At 40.2% G+C, this 24895-nt stretch overlaps 1 protein-coding gene across 1 annotated transcript in view; it reads left to right on the top strand.

Annotated features, from left to right (window-relative positions):
* The window catches only part of DNAH5 (dynein axonemal heavy chain 5), a 196427-nt gene that overhangs the window by 159948 nt on the left and 11584 nt on the right, over positions 1–24895 (top strand). The window contains 12 exon segments of the mRNA XM_045847800.1: positions 56–170; positions 672–862; positions 4473–4594; positions 6370–6519; positions 8438–8683; positions 12079–12298; positions 13725–13930; positions 14615–14818; positions 16788–17003; positions 18643–18855; positions 23450–23602; positions 24028–24259. Of these exon segments, the coding sequence (XP_045703756.1) occupies positions 56–170; positions 672–862; positions 4473–4594; positions 6370–6519; positions 8438–8683; positions 12079–12298; positions 13725–13930; positions 14615–14818; positions 16788–17003; positions 18643–18855; positions 23450–23602; positions 24028–24259 (2268 nt within the window).

The following is a 24895-nucleotide window of genomic DNA, read 5'->3' as shown; positions in this document are numbered from 1 at the left end:
GGGTCATTTATGTTCCACCCTGATAGTGCATGCAACCTGACTTTTTGTCTTTCAGTGGCTACACGGGGCAGCATCCTGTATTTCCTCATCACCGAGATGTGCTTGGTTAATGAGATGTATCAGACTTCGCTCCGCCAGTTTCTTGGCTTGTTTGACCTTTCCTTAGCCAGGTGCGTCCGTGCTCAGGAAGCCAAGCTGACTTCTGTATCTGTATCATTCTCTCTCTGTGGGGTAGAATGGTGACTTTACATTTGTAACTTCCTTTTCATCTGCTGAGTCTTATTTTTATCTAAAATCTAAGATTAGCATAATTGCTAGTGTGCTAACCAATCATTCTCATGTGTCATTGTTATGCTCAGAGAAAACTCCAGCAACCATTCATCCATTGATTAATTCCTGTGGTGTTATATGTTTCTGTTAACCAAGAAAATTCCCAAGACTCATGGTTGTGAGTGATAATGTTCCATGGGTAAAATTGATTTTGACATCTTTTGGACTCATGTTATTTCATGTTGGGAGAATGCTTGTTATTTTAGATTTAGAAGTTTTAACCTTGATGTATACAAAATGAGAATTGGTCCTCCAAAGGTACTTACTCACTGTTCAAGACGTTTATATGGACAACGGCAAAGAGCAGGGGGATAGCCATGTTTAAATATTCTCCACTCCAGGTCTGTCAAGAGCCCAATTACAAGCAAAAGAATTGCCAATATCATCGAACACATGACCTACGAAGTCTATAAGTATGCTGCCCGGGGCTTGTACGAGGAGCACAAATTCCTGTTCACCTTGCTGCTTACCCTGAAGATTGACATGCAGAGGAACCGGGTCAAGCATGAGGAGTTTCTCACCCTTATTAAAGGTCAATATAACATTGAAAGCATTGTACACAGGTGCAGGTGTAGGGATGACTGCGAAGGTCCTGTTTAGTATTTTCTTCTGATTATAACAGTTTCCTTGCATTTCACTGCAGACTGCATTTACGTGAGCTACGTTATTTGCTCATTAATTGTGTGAATATTTGTTTAGAACCCACTGTGTCCTGGGGCACAGAGTAATCACTTGGAACACTTCAGTGAACTAAAAGAAGAATCTTGCTTTTGTAGGGCTTATATAATTTTTGGGTGATACAGAAAAAAATAGTAAAACAATAAATAAATTATTTAGTACGTGTAGAGTTGGTAAGCATTACAGAGAAAACAGAGCTGAATAAAGGTGTGGGGGACAGGGAAGGTTTAAAATTTTCAATGGGATATTTAATGGGACCTGCAGTGGGCCTCCCTGAGAGATGGACAGGTGAGCAAAGGCCTGAAGAGCAGGGAGCACTGGCCCTGGGGACATTTGGAGGAAGAGTGTTGAAGGAAGCGGAGCCGGCATTAAGGGCTCCAGTGGAAGTGAGGAGGATGATGGAGGGAGAGCTAAGAAAGTAGAGAGGCTGGAGTGGGTGGGTGAGGTGGCCGTGCAGCTCAGCCTGTGGACACTTATTCTGTGTCTGCTGAAGCTTTGCTCATAGACAGATCCCCTGTGCCAGCTGAGTGAGACAGCCCAGGGGAAGGCTGGGAAACATAAATCTGCTGTCCCATTCTCGAATGTTTGGACAACAAATATTTGAAGAAGTGACAGTGAAAATGATGGTGGGGGGTCTAAATGATTTTATCTATTAAACGTTTCTAAGCAAAGCTTTTAAAGATAAGATGCAATTTCATCTTGGGGATGGGGGCCAATTTTCATGACTTCACCTGAGTGTATTTGCAGGGGAACTTAAAGAGGACCCTGATGGGGAAAGTAGGGGGTTGTGGATATGCGCATGCTGTGCCCTGGAGGGTGTGTAGGTCCCTCATACTCATACTGATACATATACAAGTGCCTATCCATGTTCATATACATATGCATATGCATATAATAGTAACAACCAAGTCTCATTCAATTAGACTTTAGCTTTGAAATGTATGATTTATGGACATTTTCTCTCTCTTTCTCTTTCTCTCTCTAATTTGTTGTCTCTTATACTCTTGCTCCTTAGGTTTCTTTATTTTCCAAGTTTCCTAAAGCTGACCATGTAGCAGATGAGTGATCTGGAGAAACACCACCTTAGATAGATATGTGGGGGTAGGAGTTGCCTTCTACGAGAGCCCCTCACATACTACTGATTTCTGGCCTCAGTACTCTGTTCCTCTACTTGACTGAGATTTCCAAGGCGAAAGTTGTTTCTGACCTCCTCAATCCAAGCAGGAAATGCATTTCCCCGTGGAAATGACATTGAACGTAGCCTGTCTGTCTCGTTGGAAAACTGTCAAGCGTGTCACATGATGATAACCAACATGGGATTTAGAGTTAGGAAGACTCTAAGGGACAGTAGTGGATTTGCCACCTTCTTGATGAGTGGTCTCGAGCAGCTTATTTAACCTTTCAAGCTTCAGTCTCCTCAGCTATAAAACAAGGATAGTCATATCTACAGAATAGGATTATTGAGAATCACATAATTTAGGTAAACCCTGGCCTGTAGAATATGCTCAGCAGATAGGCACTGCTGTATTACCTTTAGTATTTTAGTTTATTTTTATTAGTCTGAGGCTTGCACAGTGCTTATGAAATAGAGTTTCAGAAGATTGCGCTTTGATAGTTGTGCTGGAGAGAACTACCCAATCATGTGACCTCCCTCTGCAAGGACTTTAAATCACTCGTTTGAAAATGTTATTCAGACAGCAACAGTGTTTGGATACTGGTGTTTTAGCTTACTCACCTCTAAGATGGGGAAGGATGAGCCTAGATGACTTTCTCCCTTCCAAATACTAACCAGGCCTGACCCTGCTTAGCTTCCGTGATCAGCTGAGATTGTAGATGACTTTCTAAGTCTGCCTTAACTCTGCCACTTATGATTATGTGGTATAACTTGTATAAGTCTTTCGTTATAAGTATGTGTTATTTTTACAAAGTATTAGAGTAAAAGTTCAAACTTACTTTTCCCAAGCTAGGGTTTGAAGAATTCTCTATCATCTTGAGGATTTAATTTGAATTATTCCTATCTCAGTTGTTTATTCATCAGTCTATTTAATATGGTGCCATATTATCTGGGAATATGTCTGCCCCTGCCTCTTGCCCATTACAATCATTCTTTGTGGCCCACTGTACACTTTTGAGCCAGGGAAGATATTCATAACACAGCTACCTTGTATTAAACAACGAATAATGCTTTGACTGCAAGGAACATCCTTTCCTTTCCATGCATTAGCTTCTCCATAACCCTCTGGTGAGTACCTTATTTTCTGGTGGAGGATGGGCAGTTTTCATGGATATTGGTGTGATGTTTTTCAAAACAAAAGCATTGTCCTTGGGTTTTTAACTGCTCACTGGTATTAAAACAATGTTTTGATTTTATGAGCTTATATTTTCATTGAAATGGCTTCAAGTTCATACTTACCTTGCTGGAAATATACTAAGATAGATTTGGCAAAAAAGAGCAATTTAGTTGGGTATATGGTACCTAGATAAAGTAGAGATTGGCCCAATAAATATCTTAAATATAGCTATTTGTTTATGACCTACTCTGTTCAAAAAATTACTTTAAAGGTAGCCAGATGCATTGGTTGTATTCTTTAAGAGTTATGCTTAGAGTATATTTTCCCTGAAACAGGTTAATAGATGGTATTTATTAAACAATATATTTTACACCATAGAAGAATTACTAACTCTTTCTTTGACTTAAAATACAATTGTTCTCACGGGTAGTTTTTCTGAGGTGGGCCACAATAACATTTTTAAGGTGTCATTTCTTTTATGGGGCGGTGCGAGTTATGGGAGTGACATGAGCACAGGCAAATCATCAGTGAAAAGATAGCAGTCAGCACCCAATGGAAATGTTGGTTGTGGTTGGATTGACCAGACGCAGATGATGCAGCTGGGCCCTAGGGGTGTGCTCAAAATGGATATAAATAACATACTGGTCTATGGAAGACAACTCTTCAAACACACATAATACTGCTGACATTTCTAGATAAGTTCTCTCTCTAAAATTAGCTTGTGTCGTCATTGAGTAGTTCTTAATGTTGACAGTAAGTGCTCATTTAGTGACTCTTGGCTTTGTCCTTGATCCTGTTTTATGTGATATACACATATGTGTCTTGTCATTATGTCATTATCACAACACCCAAGGTTCATTACTTCCATTCTACTTATTTGAAAATAAGGCCCAGACAGGGGAACTGTTTTATTCCAGACCTTGGCAAGGTGGAGATAAGGTAGAATCCAGCATCTGCCTGGCTCCAGAGTTATCTTACTAACTTTTAAATGTGTTTTTGTGAAATTATCTATTAAAATCTTAATCTTGTTTGTCACCATGGTTTATATTTCTAAGCTTAAAAATGTTAAGGAAGTAAAATAATTGAAATTGAAATTGATTAAGCAAAATTTTTTATAGATTGTTCTATAATAAAGAAGGAAAATCTAATAACTTTATATGTTTAATTTTAAAGGTGGTGCCTCTTTGGACCTTAAAGCTTGTCCGCCCAAGCCATCTAAATGGATCCTGGACATGACCTGGCTGAATTTGGTGGAGCTCAGCAAACTCAGACAATTTTCAGATGTCCTTGATCAGGTAACCAGTGCTTTGAATAAACGTAGCATGATGTCACAGTGAACATCTTCCTGATTTATCATCAGCTACAATATTTGTGGAAGAGAAAGATTTAATATTGACAGTCTTAAAGTGGTATGACACGTGTTTGACCTTCCTCACAGCCCACTTACACTCTGGTAGAGCATACATCACCCATCGCAGACTTGTCTACAATGAGAGATTATTTGCCCTGCGCCATGTGTTAGTATCATCATTTGGAGATGCACACGTAGAAAGACTGATAAATTCAAGTAGATGCAATAATTAGGTATCCTTTAAAAGTTTTGCTTTCTTTCTAGACATTAAATAGGAAAAGAGATATGAACAGCCAGCCTCTCAGTGCTAACTGCCCTTTCTTGCCTCTCGTTCTTCTCCCTCTTCTTTTTCTTCTGCCCTTCCCATTATATGCTTCAGCTAGGCATCCGGGTATGAATCTAATGCAGACACTTGGCCCCTTGTCTTGAGAAGGTACTGTCCCTTCATAATCAGTCAGTTGCTGATGAACTGTGGAAATGTTGGGGTCATGGAAGTTGAGTATAGAGAATTGAATTGGGACAGGCCAGGACATAAGGGTTTTTGAAAATCAGATGATCAGAGAGAAATCACATTGACAGCAAGGTAGCTTTGCTCTGCTATAGGGTGAGGGCTTAAAAAAAATGTTTTTTAACCAGAACATTTCCTAAGCTTGGTTTTTGACTTTCCCAGTTTAAGTTGACTAGAAGCTTAAGTTCTGCTATATTTTTTATATCTTGGCTTACAACTGATGATTACCATGGAGTTAGGGTACACACCATTCTTTGGGGGGGTTAAATAACTTTTATCTGGGAGATTTTAATGCACTCTAGTTTGGTCCCCCACAGGATGATTTTTGGTGATCTTACCTGTTATTGAGGTTGTTATGTTCTGGAGATCATATCTTATGCCTGCAGTTTCTCTACATTATGTAGTCTTTCATAATTGAAAGAGGTTATTTATTATTCTTACATGATACTCTCTAAATACAAGCCTGGAGTGGTTTTTCTTATTAGACCACTAAGAAGTACACTTGGTTATTTAATCAAAGGGAATAAACCAGAGAACATAGGATTGTTTTTGTTTGTAGACATTGTTTGTTCTGTTTGGAGGTGTTTGCTTATGTAATGCTGTTCTCTCTTTGATTTTTCAAGCTCCAAAGGATAATGGACAGTATTCTTCTCTCCTTGTCAGTAGCCTAAAGGAAGCTGAAATCTTATTATCTGATATTAAGTGGTGTATTTCTAATTAATTAGTAGAGTATTGGCCAAAAACTTAATTCAATTAGAAATATATGTGTTAAATGCCTTTTTTTTTTTGTACGTAGAGTTGTCTTGGAAAATGAGGAAACATAAGTGAATGAGACTTGGTTCTTCATCATGAGAGGATTTCATGGAGCAAGTCAGATTTCTTTAAAATAATGAAAATGAGTTTCCATTGATTTCTTTACTCTTTACAAATATGTTAACCACAAAGTCATAGATAAAATTAAACAACCCAGGACTCTCTGGACTTCTGAAGCTAGCTGTAGGCTGGTGTTAATACAGAGTGACTTTAGAGCAAACAACATTTGACTGTTAATTTTCAAACCTTTGGGCATTAGAACATAAATAAAAAAATAACCAAGGAATTTCATTCACACATGTCTGGAATGGTCAGAAAGTTCAATGGAACATATCTGTGAAGTATTGCTGAAAGATTTTTCCATAGTGTGACATATTCTTATCCCCTTGTATTTTCAGATATCAAGGAATGAGAAAATGTGGAAAATTTGGTTCGATAAGGAAAACCCAGAGGAAGAACCTCTTCCCAATGCCTATGATAAGTCTCTGGACTGCTTCAGACGCCTTCTTCTTATTAGATCCTGGTGTCCTGACAGAACCATTGCCCAAGTATGAAGCGCTTATTAAAAAATTAAAAGAATCTTTTTAAGGAGAATGTCCTTTTAAATGTAAAGAAATATTTAAAATGTTAATCCCAATGAGAATTTCTTGTAGTCTTCCATGTTATTTTCTAGCAATAAAATGAGAAACATGGAAAAGTAAACCACAAATAAATATGCTGAAGTATACATTGAAGCTAAGTGATTTGTTAGTCTTCTTTGGCCCAAATGGTCCCACAAAAATGAATGAAAAAAACCCCATGTTTTTAAGGTTGGTATATGGGTATAACATAAAGGAAATGTCTTATTCTTCTGTGTCATTTTTATATTAACTCAGAAATGACACGTTTGCTGTCTTTTGCTAGTAGTAAGACGATGTTCACTTAAGTAGGATGAATGTGAGGTTTCCAGGGAGGAGAGAGGCTAGAGGTGAAGCAGAGCGTCCCCAAACCTGCATTCCTTTCCCCAGAAAGTGTCACAACCCTCGATGCAAGGGTGAAAGTTGGCTTGAAATTCTTTAGATTGTACATATTTTACATATGGTTTACATATGAATGCTACCTCCAAAGTATCCATCTTTTTAAATATCTTTAACCCGTTGGCCTACCATCTTGGAAATTTACTAAAAAAGGCTCATTGTGCTTTTGCAATTAAAGGTTTAACTGTAATATTCAACATAGGTTGATTTTTCAAGGCCTTTTCCAAGAAAGCCTAAGGGGTGATGGCAGGCAGGGTTTATAACAGAATGTAGGAAATGTTCCCCTTCACTCTCCCCTTCACTCCAAAAACATATGGAGTAACCCTCTCCAAGTCCACTTAGGTACTGTGCAATTATGAAACAACTAGATTCCATGATTTATTGAGAAAAGGAAACGGAGTTTTGTAACTCAGGACACTGAGATCACCCTTCCTTCAGTTTCCTTCTCAACCTCGTTACTTGTATTCCGCCCAGATGAATTGTCAAGCAGTTGCCTTCTTTATGGGCAGTGTAGAAGGTTCAAATGGCCCCTCCCTTCCTTATGATTATTATTTTTTCATAAAGTATTTGATCCAAAGCTGAAATCTAAGTGTTCCATGCTCCTTTGTATCTTCATCCTGGCTTCTGACATCCATAGGCTGACAACAGCCATGGCTTCCTCACTGGTCTCCTGTCGTCATTTTTGTCCACTCTAGTCCATACTGTGTGTTCTAGAGGAAATGGAAATATTATTATGCCCTTCCCTAAATGGCTTCCTGTGACCCTTATGATAACACACAAGTCTTAAACTAGGTCTAGAAGGCCCCTCTGGAAAAATGTTCTCTCCTCTAAAGTTTTTGCTCTCTGATTAGATTCCTTTAGCGATGTTCAATCAGACACCTTTCTGGGAAGCAGAGCAGAAGATCTGCAGTGTGGACCCATGCAACCCCCCTCCCCGTAGGCAGCATCAGACTTGTTTTCAGCATTTTGCCTGAGCATGGCTGCTCACATGAGGGAATATTCAGTTGCCTGGTGCAGGAATAATGTTCTATCAGGGTTTCCATTTTTCCAGTTGTACAATAGGGACAATGAAATCTAGCCAGGATAATTGGAATGCATTTTAATCAAAACAATGTATTTAATGATAATAATGAGCATTATGATTATTACATATCAATCTGAAAATATACAAAGTTTCTTTTTGAGTTAGTAATGAGGCTCAGATTCCTGCCACTTTACAAGGCAGTGAGGATAGAATGGACATGGAGGGATGACAGCAGTGAAAAGAGATTATTACCAAGTGAAAAAATATAACATGTATAATTATGAAAGGCTCTGCCCTATGTAGCTGGCAGGGTTAATGTGGACATCACTGTGATAATCTACACAAATTAATTTTGGAAACCATACCGCACTGTACATGTGAAGGAGTTAGAACAAGTTTCAGTGACATGTGTACCACTTTTGGCAGGCCCGCAAGTACATCATGGACTCCATGGGAGAAAACTATGCCGAAGGGGTCATCCTGGACTTGGAAAAGACATGGGAGGAATCTGATCCACGGACACCACTCATCTGTCTCCTGTCTATGGGCTCAGATCCCACGGATTCCATCATCGCCTTGGGGAAGAGATTAAAAATAGAAACCCGCTATGTGTCCATGGGCCAGGGCCAGGAGGTCCATGCACGCAAGCTCCTGCAGCAGACCATGGCAAACGTGAGGCTAAACGTCTACTTTTGTGTTATATTGCTGATATTGCAGATTACAGAGTTAACAATTGCGTGAAGAGCATGCGCATTGTTAAGAGTTTAAATTTACATACTGCATGCTGTTTATGAAATAAGAAACATATATCAGAAAATTTTCATCGAAAAACAGATACAATTAAAACTTTTTTTTCCGCTGAGCTTTGTCTTACAGAAAACTTACCCAGCTGAAAATCTTATTTCCTAACCAGTTTCATAATGCTAAACCGACTCCAGATCCCAAACCTTCAGTGGGGTCCACAGCCCCACCCCCTCTGTTACTCACTCCAGCCCCTCCAGCTTCAATCTTGGAATACTGAACACTCCAGCATGTACAACACCAGTATCTTTCTTGAGTTCCAGAATGCACAGTCTATCTCCGGGAGTCCCCCAGGCCTGGCCCAGATCCTAGAGGCCAGGAATCTGCCAATACCCTGCAGTGGTGCTAGAGGTTCTAGGACACCTGGCCTGTTGCTTTCTGGCAAGGTTCCTAACGTCCTTTGTGGATTGCAAATTCTCCAGCATGCAGAGCCTGTGGTGCTCAGGCCTGGCCTGGGAGCCACTGAACTCCAGAAACCCCACATTGACCTTGCTAATGGGATAGTTTAGTCCAGAGCTGCAGCACTTTCAGGGACTTAACAGTATGCTGGAAGTCCTCCATTTCATTTCTAGAACCCAGCTCCTGGACAAGGCACTCATGTGTTTACTCTGGCCTAGCCTTCTCGAGGGTGTCCAGTTCAGTCTGGAGGACCCCTCCATCCCTACTCCCTTCTTCCATCACACTTTGGCTAAGCAAGGTGGGGGTGAATAACCACTTGGATTCTTGTTTCTATTGGATAACATAACACACAGTCTTAGTTTAGATCCCTTTCTGGCCTTTATTGGGCCAGACCCTACTCCTCTTTCTTGTGTCTGGTTATCCTTCATATTTCAGATTCTTATGCTCTCCAGGGACTTCCCATCGTGAGGCAGGACTGGCTTTTTTTCCTTCCAACTCCCAACCAGTGCGCCCCCCACCCCCGCCGCCCGCCCCCCCCCCGCCCTATGAAACCATTTGGTTCTAGGTCCCTGTTGCGGAATCTAGAACCTTACGACTGTGCTGCATCTAGTTCTTTTCTCCTGGTCTAGAACCTGGCACACTGGGTTTTAGAATCTGCATATTTACCTCAAAGCTCTACCCCCAGCTTTGGTGAAAGACAGGGGCTCTTCACATGGGTTGTGCTATGTCTGATGACCTTAGTTTGCAGCGGGAGAGGGAAGATGAAGGGGTCTGATTAAAATGTTTCTGGAGACAGAAAAAAATTCATCTGTATTTAAGACTCCCATGTCTGGTGTGACATGAGGGCTTGGTAGGCTTCAATCTTGGTTTCTTTCTCCCTCCTCTCTTCCCTCCCTCCTCTCTACTTTCCTTCTTCATCCCTCTGCCTATTGCTGCACTGAGAACAAAACCACTAATGTGAACAGGACACTTCTTGAATTTAAAATATATATTTGTGTAACTGATAATAATATAGTTTCAGGCAACCAAATTATAATTTAAATGGAATATTGTTAGCCTTTCGTTTATCCAGTATTATTCGAATGCTTATTATTTGTCAGAGACAATAGCTTTTTATAAGTTTTGTAAGAAAGGTTTGAGGCAATATGACAGAATGAACCAGTTACCCAATAGGAGCAAAACGAACAATCTGTATGAACTCGAAACATCGAATACAGTGTGCAGCAATTCAAAGGAAGAACCTTGGCCACAGATTCTGTGGGTGAACACTGAAGCATCGAACTTCTCACCTAAGAAATTTAGATTAGGATTTACCTGTATGCTGGATGAAGGAGAGCAAGTAAAGCCTTATGTTGTTAAGTGTTATGTTTAATTTCTTTTTGTTTTGAAGGGGTGGACAGTGTCAATTAAATTTTTCAAAGGGAAGGAAAAGGTTGTAAATGAACATGTATAAAGGACACATGGACAAAGCCAAAGCGGGGTAGGATTGAGGGTGGGAGGTCAGGAGAAAGTGGTGGTGGGGAAATGGGGACAACTGTATTCGAACATCAATAAAAAAATTTAAAAAACATAAAAAAGATTTAACTAAAGTATGCACCTGACACTTAAAAATTTATTTTCAAAGGACAAAGAATAGTTTACTTAGTACCTGCTGTATCCTTCTGAATAAAATTATAAGGGAATATATCAAATTCCAAAATTATCAATTTTATATGTAACTACTAAGATTTTAGATCTAGTGCTTGATTTGTTTCTTGGAAAAAGAATGAACTCAGGATTAAACTCAGGATTAACTCAGTCAAAACTAAATGACCCACAAAATGATCAAGAAAACAACTCAGGATTATCATCTGGATATTGTGGGTAATATTAGCAAAAAATATTCTATAGATTTAGATATTGAGTCAATTATTATTATATGACCTAAAATTTTTCCAGTCCTGCTTTATACACGGAATATTCTTATGCTCATAGAAAAATTTATGAAAAAGATCAGGCTTATCTTCTAAGGCTCTTATTCTTAGAATGGTCAAATTCCCCAGCAAAAGTTCTTCCACATTCTAGAGGGTGTATGCCCAGCTATTAGTATTCTGGGAAGTCAGTGGGAGGTATGAGGGGCGGGTCTCAAAATTAGTGGGAACATTTTCTTTCGTCTGTTTTCAGTGAGGTTCCTGCACCCTGTGTGCTGATGTGCTCCAGTGCAAAGGCTGTCTGTTTTGCCTTTTAAAGAAAATTAGCTTTCTATCCTTCTGTAGGTGAGGCAGGAACATGTCAGGGGTCTGGACTTTCAATCTTCTCACCCACCTTCTCTCTCGACTTCCCAAGGGATCTCTTGTCACCATTCTTGAGTGTTTTGGGAGTTTTTCAGGGTATTTCAGTTTACATCTCAGCTTTCCTGAATGTCAGCTGAGGATTCAACTTTCTTGAGTTCATTTTGTATGTTATTGATGGTGTCTTTGCCCTCGCTGTTTTTGTTCTTAAGAGTTCATGCCTTCAAAAAAAGTCCCGTCCCTGGACTTTTCATGGCCTTTTGCGGAAGGAGCTGAGCTAGACGGATATTTTCAATCAGCATGTTCACTGGCAAGTGCCACTGTCTCTTTTTATGCTCCACATTGGTTATTTTCGTGACTCCTGCCACGTATTAGTACAATTGGCATGCTATATGTGGGACCAGTATACGGAACAGGAAAAGATACACCTGTCTCAATTAAACTTTATTGTGTCTTTGTTTTGACCTAGATTCATTTAAAGTGTTTAATGTGCTGTTTTGTTAAGTTATAATTACTTAATTTTTAAAGAATATACTAACTTAAATCTCTGGGCAAAACACAAAATAGCCTCATTGCCATTCACTGTTGTTGACTCAGGGAGGATGGGCACTTCTGCAGAACTGCCACCTGGGACTGGATTTCATGGCTGAGCTGATGGACATAGTTACAGACACTGAGACTGTGCACGACGCTTTCCGCCTGTGGATGACCACTGAGGTTCACAAGCAGTTTCCCATCACACTCCTTCAGATGTCCATTAAGTTTGCCAATGAGCCTCCGCAGGGCCTCCGGGCAGGACTGAAAAGAACATATGGCGGTGAGTGGAGGAATACATCCAAGTTTATTGGTGATCTTGCACTTGAACTGTTTTCTTAAAGAAATTGTAGAAACAGAATTAGCTAGAGTATAGTTATAGCAAAGAGTACTGTTATTTAACATGTGGAGGAGTGGATGGCCTCTTTGTCATGGTTGTTATGGAACGTGACCTGGCAGGATTAGGCACCAGAGCTCAGAATTTCCCACCTTATATTTTCCCTAATATTGCTCTATTTTGTCCTATACTATTTTCTGCTAGATACTTACTTTTTTATGTAAATATCTAAAGTTGATGTTTGGTCATATATGGTCTTTATGCACCATACATGAGGAAGGAGGGTAACCCCTTCCAAGAGGAGAGGCTGAACTAAAATTATGGCCTGCCTTTACTTCATGAAGCCATATTCCATAACATCAGAACAGTAGTGAAGTTAGAAATCAAACAAAAGGAGCAAAAGCCGACCAAATGCCCTCCATTTAGAACTGGAACTGAGATTTTTCTCTTTGCCTTTGCTTCCTGTACTTCATGGCTTCCTGTCTGGGACTCGTGGTCTTGAAAAGAGCTTGGACTGAGGAGTCAGAAATCCTGTTTCTGATCCTCCCTCAACAAAATGCTGTGTTCTCTTGGGTGTTAGTCACTCAAACAACTGGAGTTTTCATTTTCTCACATGTAAAATAAGGAACGTAAAATCTATCTGTGATGATTGGAATCTAGTGTAATGAATAATAATAATGAATGTAACAATTCTATATCATTCTGAAAAATCTATAAGGAGATTTTTTGGAATTGTTAACAGGACTCAAATTCCTGCCAGTTTATAAAGTAATGTCAGGATAAAACGGATGTGGAAGAGTAATGGCAATGAAAACAGGTTACCAAATGAGAAAATTTATGGTTTTATGTGTGTATTATAGATACATATATAATCATCATAACTATTGCTTCAGGAATATATTTAGGTTGCCATGGGCTTCTATACACACAGTATTAACAATTTAATATTAATTAAAATAGTGTATGTACATGCTCCTAATAATAATAATAATGATGATGATGATGATGATGATGTAAGCTTATTATTGTTATTATTTAGTGGTGGTTGTGGTCATAGCAGCAGTATTTATTTCACTGCCAGCATTCCTCCACCTCTACTTTCTCCCCACATTATCTTGTTAGATTGGCAGGAGCTTGATCCATGTCAGCCAGCCCCTCTTCCCCTCAATCTCTTTGCCGATTTCTCAGAGAGCGATGCCCTCCAGGTACCCAACTTAAATTACTCTCGCCATATGAATGTGATAAAAAATAATTTAAGATAAGTGAAGTTTAATATTAGGAATTTACAAAAAGAATTAATAACTGATAAAAGCAGTAGAAACTGAAGATGTTGGAGAGCTGACCCAGGTTTCCACCCGGCTGACCTCAGCAGGCGTGAGCCAAGACCTGCTGGACGTGAGCGCGGCGGCCCCGTGGAAGCCCCTGCTGTACGCCGTGGCTTTCCTGCACTCCACGGTCCAGGAGAGGCGGAAGTTTGGTGCCCTGGGGTGGAACATCCCTTATGAATTTAATCAAGCGGACTTTAATGCCACTGTGCAGTTCATCCAAAACCATTTAGACGACATGGATATCAAAAAGGTACCGTGTGTGTGCTGCTTCATGCCACTGGTGATTGTGGGTCCTCAAGCTAACGTGACCCCCACCCAGGGGTGTAAGGGATGTCAGCACATCACTTACCCAGTTGTGACAACCAGAAAGTTCTGCAGACATCACCAGTGTTTTCTGGGTGGGGGCAGTTTTGGAGTAAATCTTGTAAGAGTGATGATTTTCTGTGCTTGCAAAGTCATTATCTTTAAGTCATAGCAACTTAGGTCATACTTGCCTCTTGATTTCAGCTAAAAAATAACCAAGTTTTGATAATCTTTTTATATATTAAAGTCAAGTTGACATTACACATAACACAACCTAACAGAGTTTTTTAGAGGGTGGGGGGAGTGAGTGGGGAAACTTTTAAAAAAACCTTAAAAAATGAAAATGAACTCTAGATTACTTTTGAAGTGTGTGATTCTTAAAGAACTTTCCAAATATTCAAAAAAATAAACATCTTTTTTTCTGTTGAAATTAAAATATGAAAATATGAAGCAGAATCTATGTCAAGTTACGAGGATGAGTTTTGAGTAATCATTTATATTGGCCTAATTAATTTTCTTTCTGTACATTTTAAATTATGAATAAATGAGTGAATAAATGACATTCCTTGGCAGGGAAAATGAGGATAAGACAGTAATCAGTTCTACACAGTTATTCTGTAAATTTTCCCAGGGTGTCTCCTGGACCACCATCCGCTACATGATAGGCGAGATTCAATATGGAGGCAGAGTCACTGATGACTACGATAAGAGATTGTTGAACACATTTGCTAAGGTTTGGTTCAGTGAAAATATGTTTGGACCAGATTTCAGCTTTTACCAAGGATATAATATTCCAAAATGCAGCACGGTGGATAACTATCTTCATTATATCCAGGTGTGTCAATGTCAAACTTTTATGCATAGAGTAAATATCTTCAGCATTTGACCTTTTGGTTATTGATTTGCAACATTTACTCATATACTCTCTTTAGTATAATTTTTAATGGTGATACATATTGAAACTTCCACCATCGATGCTTTCTTCATGTTTATATTTCCCCAATGATTAAAATGGTTGTATTTGTTCTGCATGTGTTTTGTAAGAATGCCCTCCTCCCATTCTCTTGTAATGCTTCAGTGAAGAATTTTTTTTAAAGATTTTATTTATTTATTTTTAGAGAGGGAAGGGAAGGAGGGAGGGAGAGAGAGAGAGAGAGAGAGAGAGACATCAATGTGCAGTTGCTGGGGGTTATGGCCTGCAACCCAGGCATGTACCCTGGCTGGGAATCCAACCTGTGACACTTTGGTCCACGCTCAATCCGCTGAGCTATGCCAGCCAGGTAGTGAAGAATATTTTTTGGGGAGATGACAGATTGAGCAGATGAGAGCCAGGGAACCTGCACAAACTCCCCAGAGCTCTCCACCTATGAGACTTCAGTGACTTGTGATAACAGGACAGAGGCAGCTTCTGGACAGTCTGTTCTAGTTTTCAATACACTTGCCTTATTTTGTGACATCTGTTCCTTAATCTGGGTCTAACGGACAGTATGTGAGTGTGTACAGGAGTCCATTCATACAAGAACTTCTTCATTCAGGGCCAGGTACTTCTTTGTCATAGGGGGCGATGATGGGGGGTTCTCCTGGGGTTAGTAGCAACCCTGGCCTCTTCCCACATGATGTCAGCACATCTCTTACCCAGTTGTGACAACCAAAACGTTCAGCACACATTACCAAATGTTTTCTGGGGGCGCAAATTCACCCCTGGTTGAGAAACATTGCTCTAAGAAAGAATAAAATAGATTTTGACAGGAAATTTGGGGAAGAAAGTTGATTTGTGTTTCAAGGTAACTATAGTTTCTGTCTCTATACCTTGAATTCATTAGATCATTATTTAGCAATCTCATTTGCCTCTACGATTTATCTCATAGTGAGCAAACTAAAGCACAACAACCCCAGAGGGCTAAATTTATTAGTGTATTTAGAGGTTCTGTGATAAATAGATGTGATGAATTTATCATATATTATCATCTTTACACTTTCAGTAATTCAAATCAGCAAATATATGTATTTTAATTGTACTATATGTGTCTTTAAATGATTAGCACTGAATAAAAAAGTGCCTTTGAAGGTATAAACTCAGATATGCCTGTACATATATTTATTTATATACATCTCATTTCACAATGAACTTGAGTTCATACACAGGAAGACATTATGTAAAAAGAAATAAAATAAGGGAGTAGATAGGAGGGGAACTATGAATAGGACAATAAAACAATTCACATGTAGAAATATGTCAAATTGCAGGTAAATTTTCTTTTTGTCTAGTAGCAGGGGGAGAATTTTGCCCACTTGTTCTTGCTGTTTTCCTCCCTGACTCTATTGCTCTGTTAATAGTTCTCTCTTTTCATAGTCTCTCTCCAGGAGAATACAGTTCTTTTATTTGGGTCCTAATTGCTACAACTGTCATTTTCTGGTATCTTAAACACTTAATAACCATTAATTATCCAACATTCATTTAAAAAACTGGCTTGAATTAGACCAGACCTTCAGAAAACAAAATACCAATCCACATTTCCCTCTCTGTCTTACATATTATAAAACAAGACAGTATGTCTTTGATTAAATTTGTTGGAGGTGTAGACATTAAAGTACCATGAGCAGATTATGTTTCTCAATGTTAATTTTTTTCAAGGCAACTTTTGATTTTTTTCTGGAGAAATTATTGAGATGGTGGTCTGATACAAATAAGGCATCTTTTATAAACACATATTCTAATAAAAGCGTGCTTCTTCCCTGAGACAGTATAATTTAACCGGTCTTTATGGCAGCAGTCTGTGCTTACCACGGTACTTGTTGTTCAGAGTTTGCCCACCTACGACAGCCCCGAGGTCTTTGGGCTGCACCCCAATGCCGACATCACGTACCAGAGCAAGCTGGCCAAGGACGTGCTGGACACCATCCTGGGCATCCAACCCAAGGACAGCTCTGGTGGAGGGGATGAAACCCGGGAGGCCGTGGTGGCCCGGCTGGCTGACGACATGCTGGAAAAGCTGCCCCCTGACTATGGCCCGTTTGAAGTGAGTCGAAATCTTGACAGAATGTCTGCTGTGGATGTGTGTGTTCAGTTAGGGGAATGAGGAAGGAGGGCAAACGTTTTTCTGAAAAAAATATTTTAAAAAACCTCACTTCCTGAAAACCCAGAAAAAGAAGTTTTTGAATCTATAAATGTGATCATTTTGACATACAAATAATAAGAAAACTTGATATGAATGTTAATATTCATAATTAAGTTATGAGTATATACTGATGGGTTAGGATTCCTTTTCTAGAGCTTTCCATTGAGGTACTTCACATTGCTATTTGTTGAAAGAAAAGTAATGTATTTTTATAGTGTAGCACCTGATTATTTAAAAAATGTTGTGCAATTTAATGTACACCTTAAAACTCAAGCATTCTTAATTTCAGGGAGTCTGTATTTTTATCATTAACCTGCTTTGCAGCTTCTTCATCTCACAGGTTTAAAACACTAGTATGTCTTTTAAAATATATATAACCTTTATTATATTGTTTCCATTACCATTTAGTCCACTTATTAGTATGTCTTTTTAATATGCAACTAACTTCTAAGCAATTTCATGATTATGAAGGTTAATTTTTTAGACATATTAGCAAATTGTGAAGATATTTACCCTGACAAGAATTTTAAACTTTTGATAAAAACAAAAATAACTAGGTTACTTTCCACATTGTCTTAAAAGATGACCCAGACTAAGTGTGACACTTTTGTCACAGGGCCACCCTGTTCCTTTCTGTATTGCCCCCTTTCCACCTGTTTTCAGGAGGAACCCTGCGGGCTTTTGTTTCCTCAGCATCCTATTACTTTTTATGAAGCAGGTCACTTTGGCTGTGAATACGGTAGACTGAACTCAGGGACCTATCACCAAGGGAATCATTTCCTGGGGAAGAAACTCTGATCGCTTGCCTGGAGAAAATCAATACTGCAATCAGCTTTTACAAACACCTTTCATTATAGTAACAGGAAACAGGTCATTCATGTCTAGCAGTGGTTGAAATATTTATGAAGCATTAAACATAGATAAAAATATAATAAACAAATAAATAAGGTAAGTAATGGGGTTTAGAAGCATCTCCCTCCATTTGCTGAATGTATCAGAGCTACCTTAGGATAATACAACTCAGCCCAACACAATAACTGATTCGTAGAAGATTCTCAATTAATGCTTGCAGGGTGGAAATGATTGGGTGGGTGGGTGGGTGGATGGATGAGTGCTTTGATGGCAAACAGGAAGCTCTGAAAATATATGTGTAGTTTTTTGAGGCAGGCAGCAGAATGGTCATGTATGTATACATGTCTGTTTGTGTGTGTCCACTTATGTATCTGAAAGTCTTAGGTTAGCAGTAAGTGACTATTTCCAAATCAGCACAGTTGCTGTGTAGAAGGCTGCGTGGCTGTGGTCACGCGCTTTTATTTTCCTGTGCATTAGTGGCTGCCTGTTTTCCCCATATGGGCTGGAAAATCGGCTGGTCCTCTAACAGACGTTTCCTTTCTTATTTCTTGTCTGTTTTCTGGCAGTGAAAAAAAATAAAAGCCTACCACTTGTGGAATTGTAAAATCTGGGGCCTTTTTGAAGTCCCAGTGACATAAATGTTAACAGCTTTCTACTTTATAACGTGTGCTGGATGTCTCCATGACAGGTGAGAGAGAGGCTGCAGAAGATGGGACTGTTCCAGCCGATGAACATCTTCCTCAGGCAGGAGATAGACAGAATGCAAAGGGTGCTCACGCTGGTCCGCAGCACCCTGACTGAGCTAAAACTTGCCATCGACGGCACCATCATCATGAGTGAAAATCTTCGCGATGCATTGAATTGCATGTTTGATGCCAGAATTCCTGCTCAGTGGAAAAAAGTACGTTGAAGTCTGCTCCTCCTCTGCCTAGTCACTTTATTGTTGTGAAGAGTTGCAACTGGCAAGTGGAAAGCATCTATGGATAATTTACTTGAAAGTGTTCTTTTGCTTAGGGACTAATCCCCTTATAGTCCTGCATTTTTAGATTGTAGGTAGAAAAGGAAATTATATAGCATTTCCCATGTATTGGGGTGGGCAATTTACATCCATTCTTTCATTTCAGTCTTACATTTTATTGCTCTAAATTTACAGATGAGGAACTTGCGTCTGAGAGAGGTTATATCTTTTCTCAAAGAATCAGAATTTAAATCCAAGCTCTTGGGCTTCAGAGCCCATGATACTAGTTTCATAGAAGAGAATGTTCTGAGATACTCATGCATATTAAACATTTTCTTTCTTTTGTTTGTAGATATGTGAGTATATATATCTCAAGATAACAAGTGTGCTTACTGATTACCTGTTGGTGATTGTGTCACATGTGATGTGGTTTTAAGAAATAATTTCTACTTGGAATAGTCCTTTCTAAAAAAGGACTGAGTGTCTTTTTTAAGCAGGAAAATGTGTGTATTTGAGGGCAGAAGGCGCCTAAATGACATAGCTTCTTTGTTCTGTGTTTAAGCCTCTGTGTGTTGTATGCAAGTGCAATTTGTGGGGAAAATAAGTGAAATCTCTAAGATTGCTTATGGTGGAGAAGAGACCTGGGAAAGGGTAGGGGTGTTGCTGTATTTATATCCCATATTCCCTGAGAAATTGCTCATTTGTCATATGCCATCACCAAGGGTGACTCTGCTGCCACAGTAGGAACTCCTCGGGTACTCGACTCACAGCTCTTTCTGAAAGTCCCTGCTCCCCTTCAGAGGTGCATATGTGCTCTACCCTCCCTGAAGATTTGGCAGAAGGAGGAAACTGGGATGGATGGCAGGTGGAGAACTGTGCCAGGCTTTCCCCACTTGTGATCTGAAGTCACGGATACAAAGTGAACTGGGTCTGTACAGTTGTGCAGTTTCCTGCAACCACACTCAGCCGACTGGGAGTGGGCCTGGGGAGGGTGAATGGTCGAGGTTGTGCCATGTTGGGCTTCCCTAGGCAAGTGCAATGGAAGATGTGTTGGTTTTCTGGGGTTGCATAATGAGCTACCACAGACTGAATGGTTTAAACAACAGTGATTTATTGTTGCACAGTTCTAGATGTGGGGCGTCCAAAAGCAAGGTGTCCATAGGGCTCCCCTGCAGAGCAGAGCAGGGTGTGTGCTCCCTGGAGGCTTCTGAGCCCCAGAGGAAAAAGAGAAAGTTGCTGTTTCTGAACGAGTATCTCCATGTTTTCTGCTGCCGATAGGACTTTCCTAACCACCTGCTGTCTCCGTGCTGATCTACTGACACACATTGGAGGTTACTTCTCTTTCTTTTCCACACGCTGGGTGGGGCCGAAGCTCCCCACAGTTACAGTGGGACCATCTGGTGGAGGCCTCACTGTGTGGTGGTGGCTCTTCCACCATGTGGCCTGTGAAGTCGTCATAGTCAGGAGAAGGGAGGAATGGACGAGGTACACTGGATCTGATCGTCATGTATCAGAATAGATGCAGGGACACAACAAGACAACATGAATAGGAGATTGGGAAGTGTAGGGGTCACTTCCCACAGGGGATGAAAACTCGCTGGTCATTTAACAAACTATCTGTGCCACACCCCACCTCCCCTCAAGTCAGATGTGTTTCTTTACCTCCTGGGAGTGAGGGAAGCGACGGGATAAAGAAGCCTGGAGTGTTACGTAAATGGAGCTCTTAGTCCTTGGAAGGAAATAGAGTTGTGGAGATAATGTGCTGTGCCCAAGAGGACAGTGTTTGATGACAAGGTTGAAAGAGCAAGGGTGGGACTGGGTGAATTAAGTGGATAGTTAGAGATCAGAGGTCAGGAGATAAGAAGGTAGGGTATTAAATGGGTCATTCATGTGGATCCTGGTGTCACCAAGAATGATTAGCGGAAGTAAATAAATGCAGTTAATGGGTGATGAGCTGAATTCTGAAGCCAGAATACCTGCCTTCAAATTGTGCCTTTGCCACACCCAAGCTGTGCAAGCTCAGATAAGCTACTTGTCTTGCCTTGCCTAAGTTTTCTCATCTGTAACACGGGAATTATTAGTCTCATCTCTACTACAGACCTTGTGAGCGTTAAATTGAAGAACGTAAAGTGCTTAGAACAGTGTCTGGCATGTGGCCAGTGTTACATAAGTCCTTGCTATTATTATTCTTAAAACCACATACCTCCAATACTACTACCACCATTATTACCACCACCACCATCTCCACCACCACCACCTTCTTCATGACCACTATTTCATTACCACCTGCATCACCATCACTTTCACCCTACCACTTCCGCCACTACTGCCTCTGTCACCTCCACCACCACCATTTCTATTACTACCACCATTTCTGTTATTACCACCACCAACACCACCACCACCATCTCTGCCACTACTACTTCCATCATTACCACCTTCATGACCATCACCCTGCCAGCATCCCTACTACTTTCACCAGCTCTGTCACCACTACCTCTTTCACTACCATCATCACCACCACTACCTCCTCCACCAGCACCTCCACCGCCAGACCTCCATCACCACCATTTATATCATCACCACTGTCATCATCCTCATCTTCATGATTATTTTGGGGATGGAATGGAAGAGCAAACCAGGAGCCAAATTCCTTGATAAGTAAGAGGCAGTAACCAGTGGTGACAGAAACAAGAAGGGGTGAGGATGGGATGTCCAGAGTGTCTGAGATTCAAAGGAAGAGAATAATGGGAAACTATAACTCGTCAGAAACAGGGATATCTATTCCTTCCTTGGCCCTGATGGCTGTGCAGTAAACAGTGTCTTACATTCTGAGAGGGCTACAAAGGAAGCAGTTTTTTCTGGGTGAGGGTGGGGGAGAGATTACAGAGGAGGTAGGGGAAATATTCAGAGAAAAGGTGAAGGATCTTGAGGAGTTGGCTCATCATGGCACTGAGGATGCTGAAGGTGCAGTAGAAAGACTTGGGAGGGCAGAGGGCTGAGGTTTGGGTCAGATTGGGGGCTGTATGGAGAGGGCTGCATCTAGAGATGAGGCTGGGTTATGGGGTGACTAGGTGCTTGGCCTTTTGAAGTTACTCAGGTTATTGGGAAGGTGAGACCTGATGGGGTTAGAACAGATAGTCTTTCGGAAGAGACTCACTCAGTGCTGAGCCTCCAATTTCTCACTCAGGGTCCGGGCAGATTCCAAGGCAGTGGGTCCCACGGGCAGCATAAAGTACCTGGGGAGTGCCCTTCCTATTGACTTCTCCTTCTTATTTGATGACAGTACTATTCATCGCTCTAATCACACAGCTTAGAAACTCAAAATTAGCTTTGACTGGACCCCTTCCACTATTTTTCACCCTTCACAAATTTATTGCCAAGGCCAGACAGTTTTCTATCTGAATTGCCTCTCCTCCCTGCCAGTGACAGAAGGAGAACCTGACTGGTCACTGGCCACTGTTTTGTTTCCCACTAACCCAGCAAACTGAGCTTGGTCCGCGCCTGGGAGGTTCTGCAACAGGGATCCTTGCCAGGAGGCACCCTCTCAACAGTGGTTCCCTGTGTCCTCAGATCAAATGTAGTGTCAGCACTTCTCTTTTAGTTAACACATCTATAAATGTTGAGCAGAAGGAGTTACCCAATTTTTAATTTATGATCAATATACTATCAGTCTTTGGAATCCCTTTTTTTTGAAAAACAGGAAAATTAATTTTTAAGATATTTAAAATTCAAGTGGTATATCTATCCAGATGGATCACTACATTTATTCATACATAAAATATTGCAGTAGCAGTAAAATGTTATAAAATATGATTCAGAGACACTCGCCAGCACATCTGCTGATAACGTCAATGACATATCCATGCCAGTTGTAACAATAGATAGAAGTTCCACATGTGAATTCAGGAGGAATGTTACAGGCAATGAATGTAATTAATTTGTTGGTGGTAAAGGGACCTGTGTTTCTACATCTGCTCCTTCATCAGAAGAAATCAAAGTACATTCTAAGCGACAAAAACTTCAGAATATAATTGTTATTTGTCTCGTTACAAATGATAAATGGAGAAAGGCTCCTCTGAGTTGGTATTCAGAGAATGTATTGTGAAGCATTGGTTGGGCCATGAGCACAGTCATGCAAATAGAGATCTTGTTTATAACGCATCTGCTGAAAATGTAACTGAAGGAAAATAGTTGGAACCAGTTAAATTTAATACAATTGTTTTAATTGCTCTCTAGCTGAATTGGTGATGAATGTGTTTGTAAGTGGAAGGTGATTCTACTGACCGCAGACATCTGGGGCAGCATCTGAGCTCTCAGTCCATCTGTATTCACGTGACTGTTAGCTGATTCTGTCATATCATCTCAAGGAGGAAGAATCATTTGGAAACTTAAATTTCAGAACCCCAGGGCAGTTCATGTCTTAGGGACTTTTAAATTCTAAAAGTGAAATTGGCATTTTATCATTTTTTTTCTGTGAACACAGCTAGTTAGACAGCAACATTAAGCTTGTATTGTTTAAATGTATGTATTTCAGGCGTCATGGGTTTCAAGTACGTTGGGTTTCTGGTTTACTGAACTTATAGAAAGAAACTGCCAATTTACCTCGTGGGTTTTCAATGGCCGACCCCACTGCTTCTGGATGACGGGCTTTTTTAACCCCCAAGGATTTTTAACTGCAATGCGACAGGTAATAGCTCTGATTTATACCTGTTGTATTATTATAATTTTCCTCTGTAAAGTTCTCTTCTTTCATTATAGTTTTAGAGAATATAATAAGACAGGGAATGACTGTCTCTTATGGGTGCTAGCTGTTACATTGTCCTGAACATAAATCCAGGAACTTGTTCTGAGGCTGCTGGCTTGAATTTCAAAGTCTTTATTTGTTATTTTTATATTTGATTTTATTATATATAATAAAATAAAACATATATGTGTACAAGTGGTTAACTTGGGACATGAGTGTTGGTTCTGAGAGAATCTTTTTAACCTTAAATACCATTCTACTTACTTTGCATTAGGGTAGTTTGGGGCTGCACTGGAATTTATGCTCTGTACACACAAACCTCTCTAATTGCTAACTGCATCCTCTGCTTTTGTTCTTGCCTGGAGTAGGAGATAACTCGGGCCAACAAAGGCTGGGCTCTGGACAATATGGTGCTTTGCAATGAAGTCACCAAGTGGATGAAGGATGACATTTCTGCCCCTCCCACAGAGGGTGTCTACGTCTATGGCTTATACCTTGAAGGTGCTGGCTGGGACAAGAGGAACATGAAGCTCACTGAGTCCAAACCAAAAGTGCTCTTTGAGTTGATGCCTGTCATAAGGATTTATGCAGAAAACAACAGTAAGTTTTCTCGTGCATTCAGGGATGGCTGGTATTATTAGATTCAGTGACATTATAAACACAGAATCTTTTTATTTTTGTATCATAAAATAAGGATTTGATTCTTTTATCAACTAGCTTCACATTCACACCCATGCTTAATGAGTATTTAGTGACTATTAGTCACTTTCTTGGGTGCTATTGGGAAGGAAATAGTTATCCAGATAACTCTTGCCTATCTAATAAAGCTGATAAAATATATATGGATGATAAAGTGTTAGTTGATAATGTAGGAAACAGGTGTTTGGAGGGTGAGATAATTATAGGGTAAAGTGGTCAGGGCACAGGGGTCTGGACTGGGCGTGGAAAGATGGAGATAATGCAGGGGCAAATGGTGGAAAGAGGCTTTCTAGGCAGGTCAGCCCAGGGCTCACTGGATGTGTTGTCTGTACCAGCCTGGAGATTGAAGCCAGGTCATGAAATCTATATTGAATTCTGGAACATTTAGCTTAATCCAGTAGCTAATGGCAAATTGCTGGATTCACATTTCAGCCTATGAATGTAATAACATGTCTTTGAAGCACGTATATTATTCTACCTTGACAAAGTCATCAAAGGCTCTGTTTGATAAGGCTAAAATGACCTAAACTGCTTTCC

The sequence above is a fragment of the Phyllostomus hastatus genome, unplaced genomic scaffold (assembly GCF_019186645.2).
Source record: "Phyllostomus hastatus isolate PE091 unplaced genomic scaffold, TTU_PhHast_1.1 phas_contig_58, whole genome shotgun sequence".
In the NCBI taxonomy this organism is placed as follows: domain Eukaryota; kingdom Metazoa; phylum Chordata; class Mammalia; order Chiroptera; family Phyllostomidae; genus Phyllostomus; species Phyllostomus hastatus.
The sequence above is the reverse complement of the archived record's forward strand: the minus strand, read 5'-3'. Positions and strand labels throughout refer to the sequence as shown.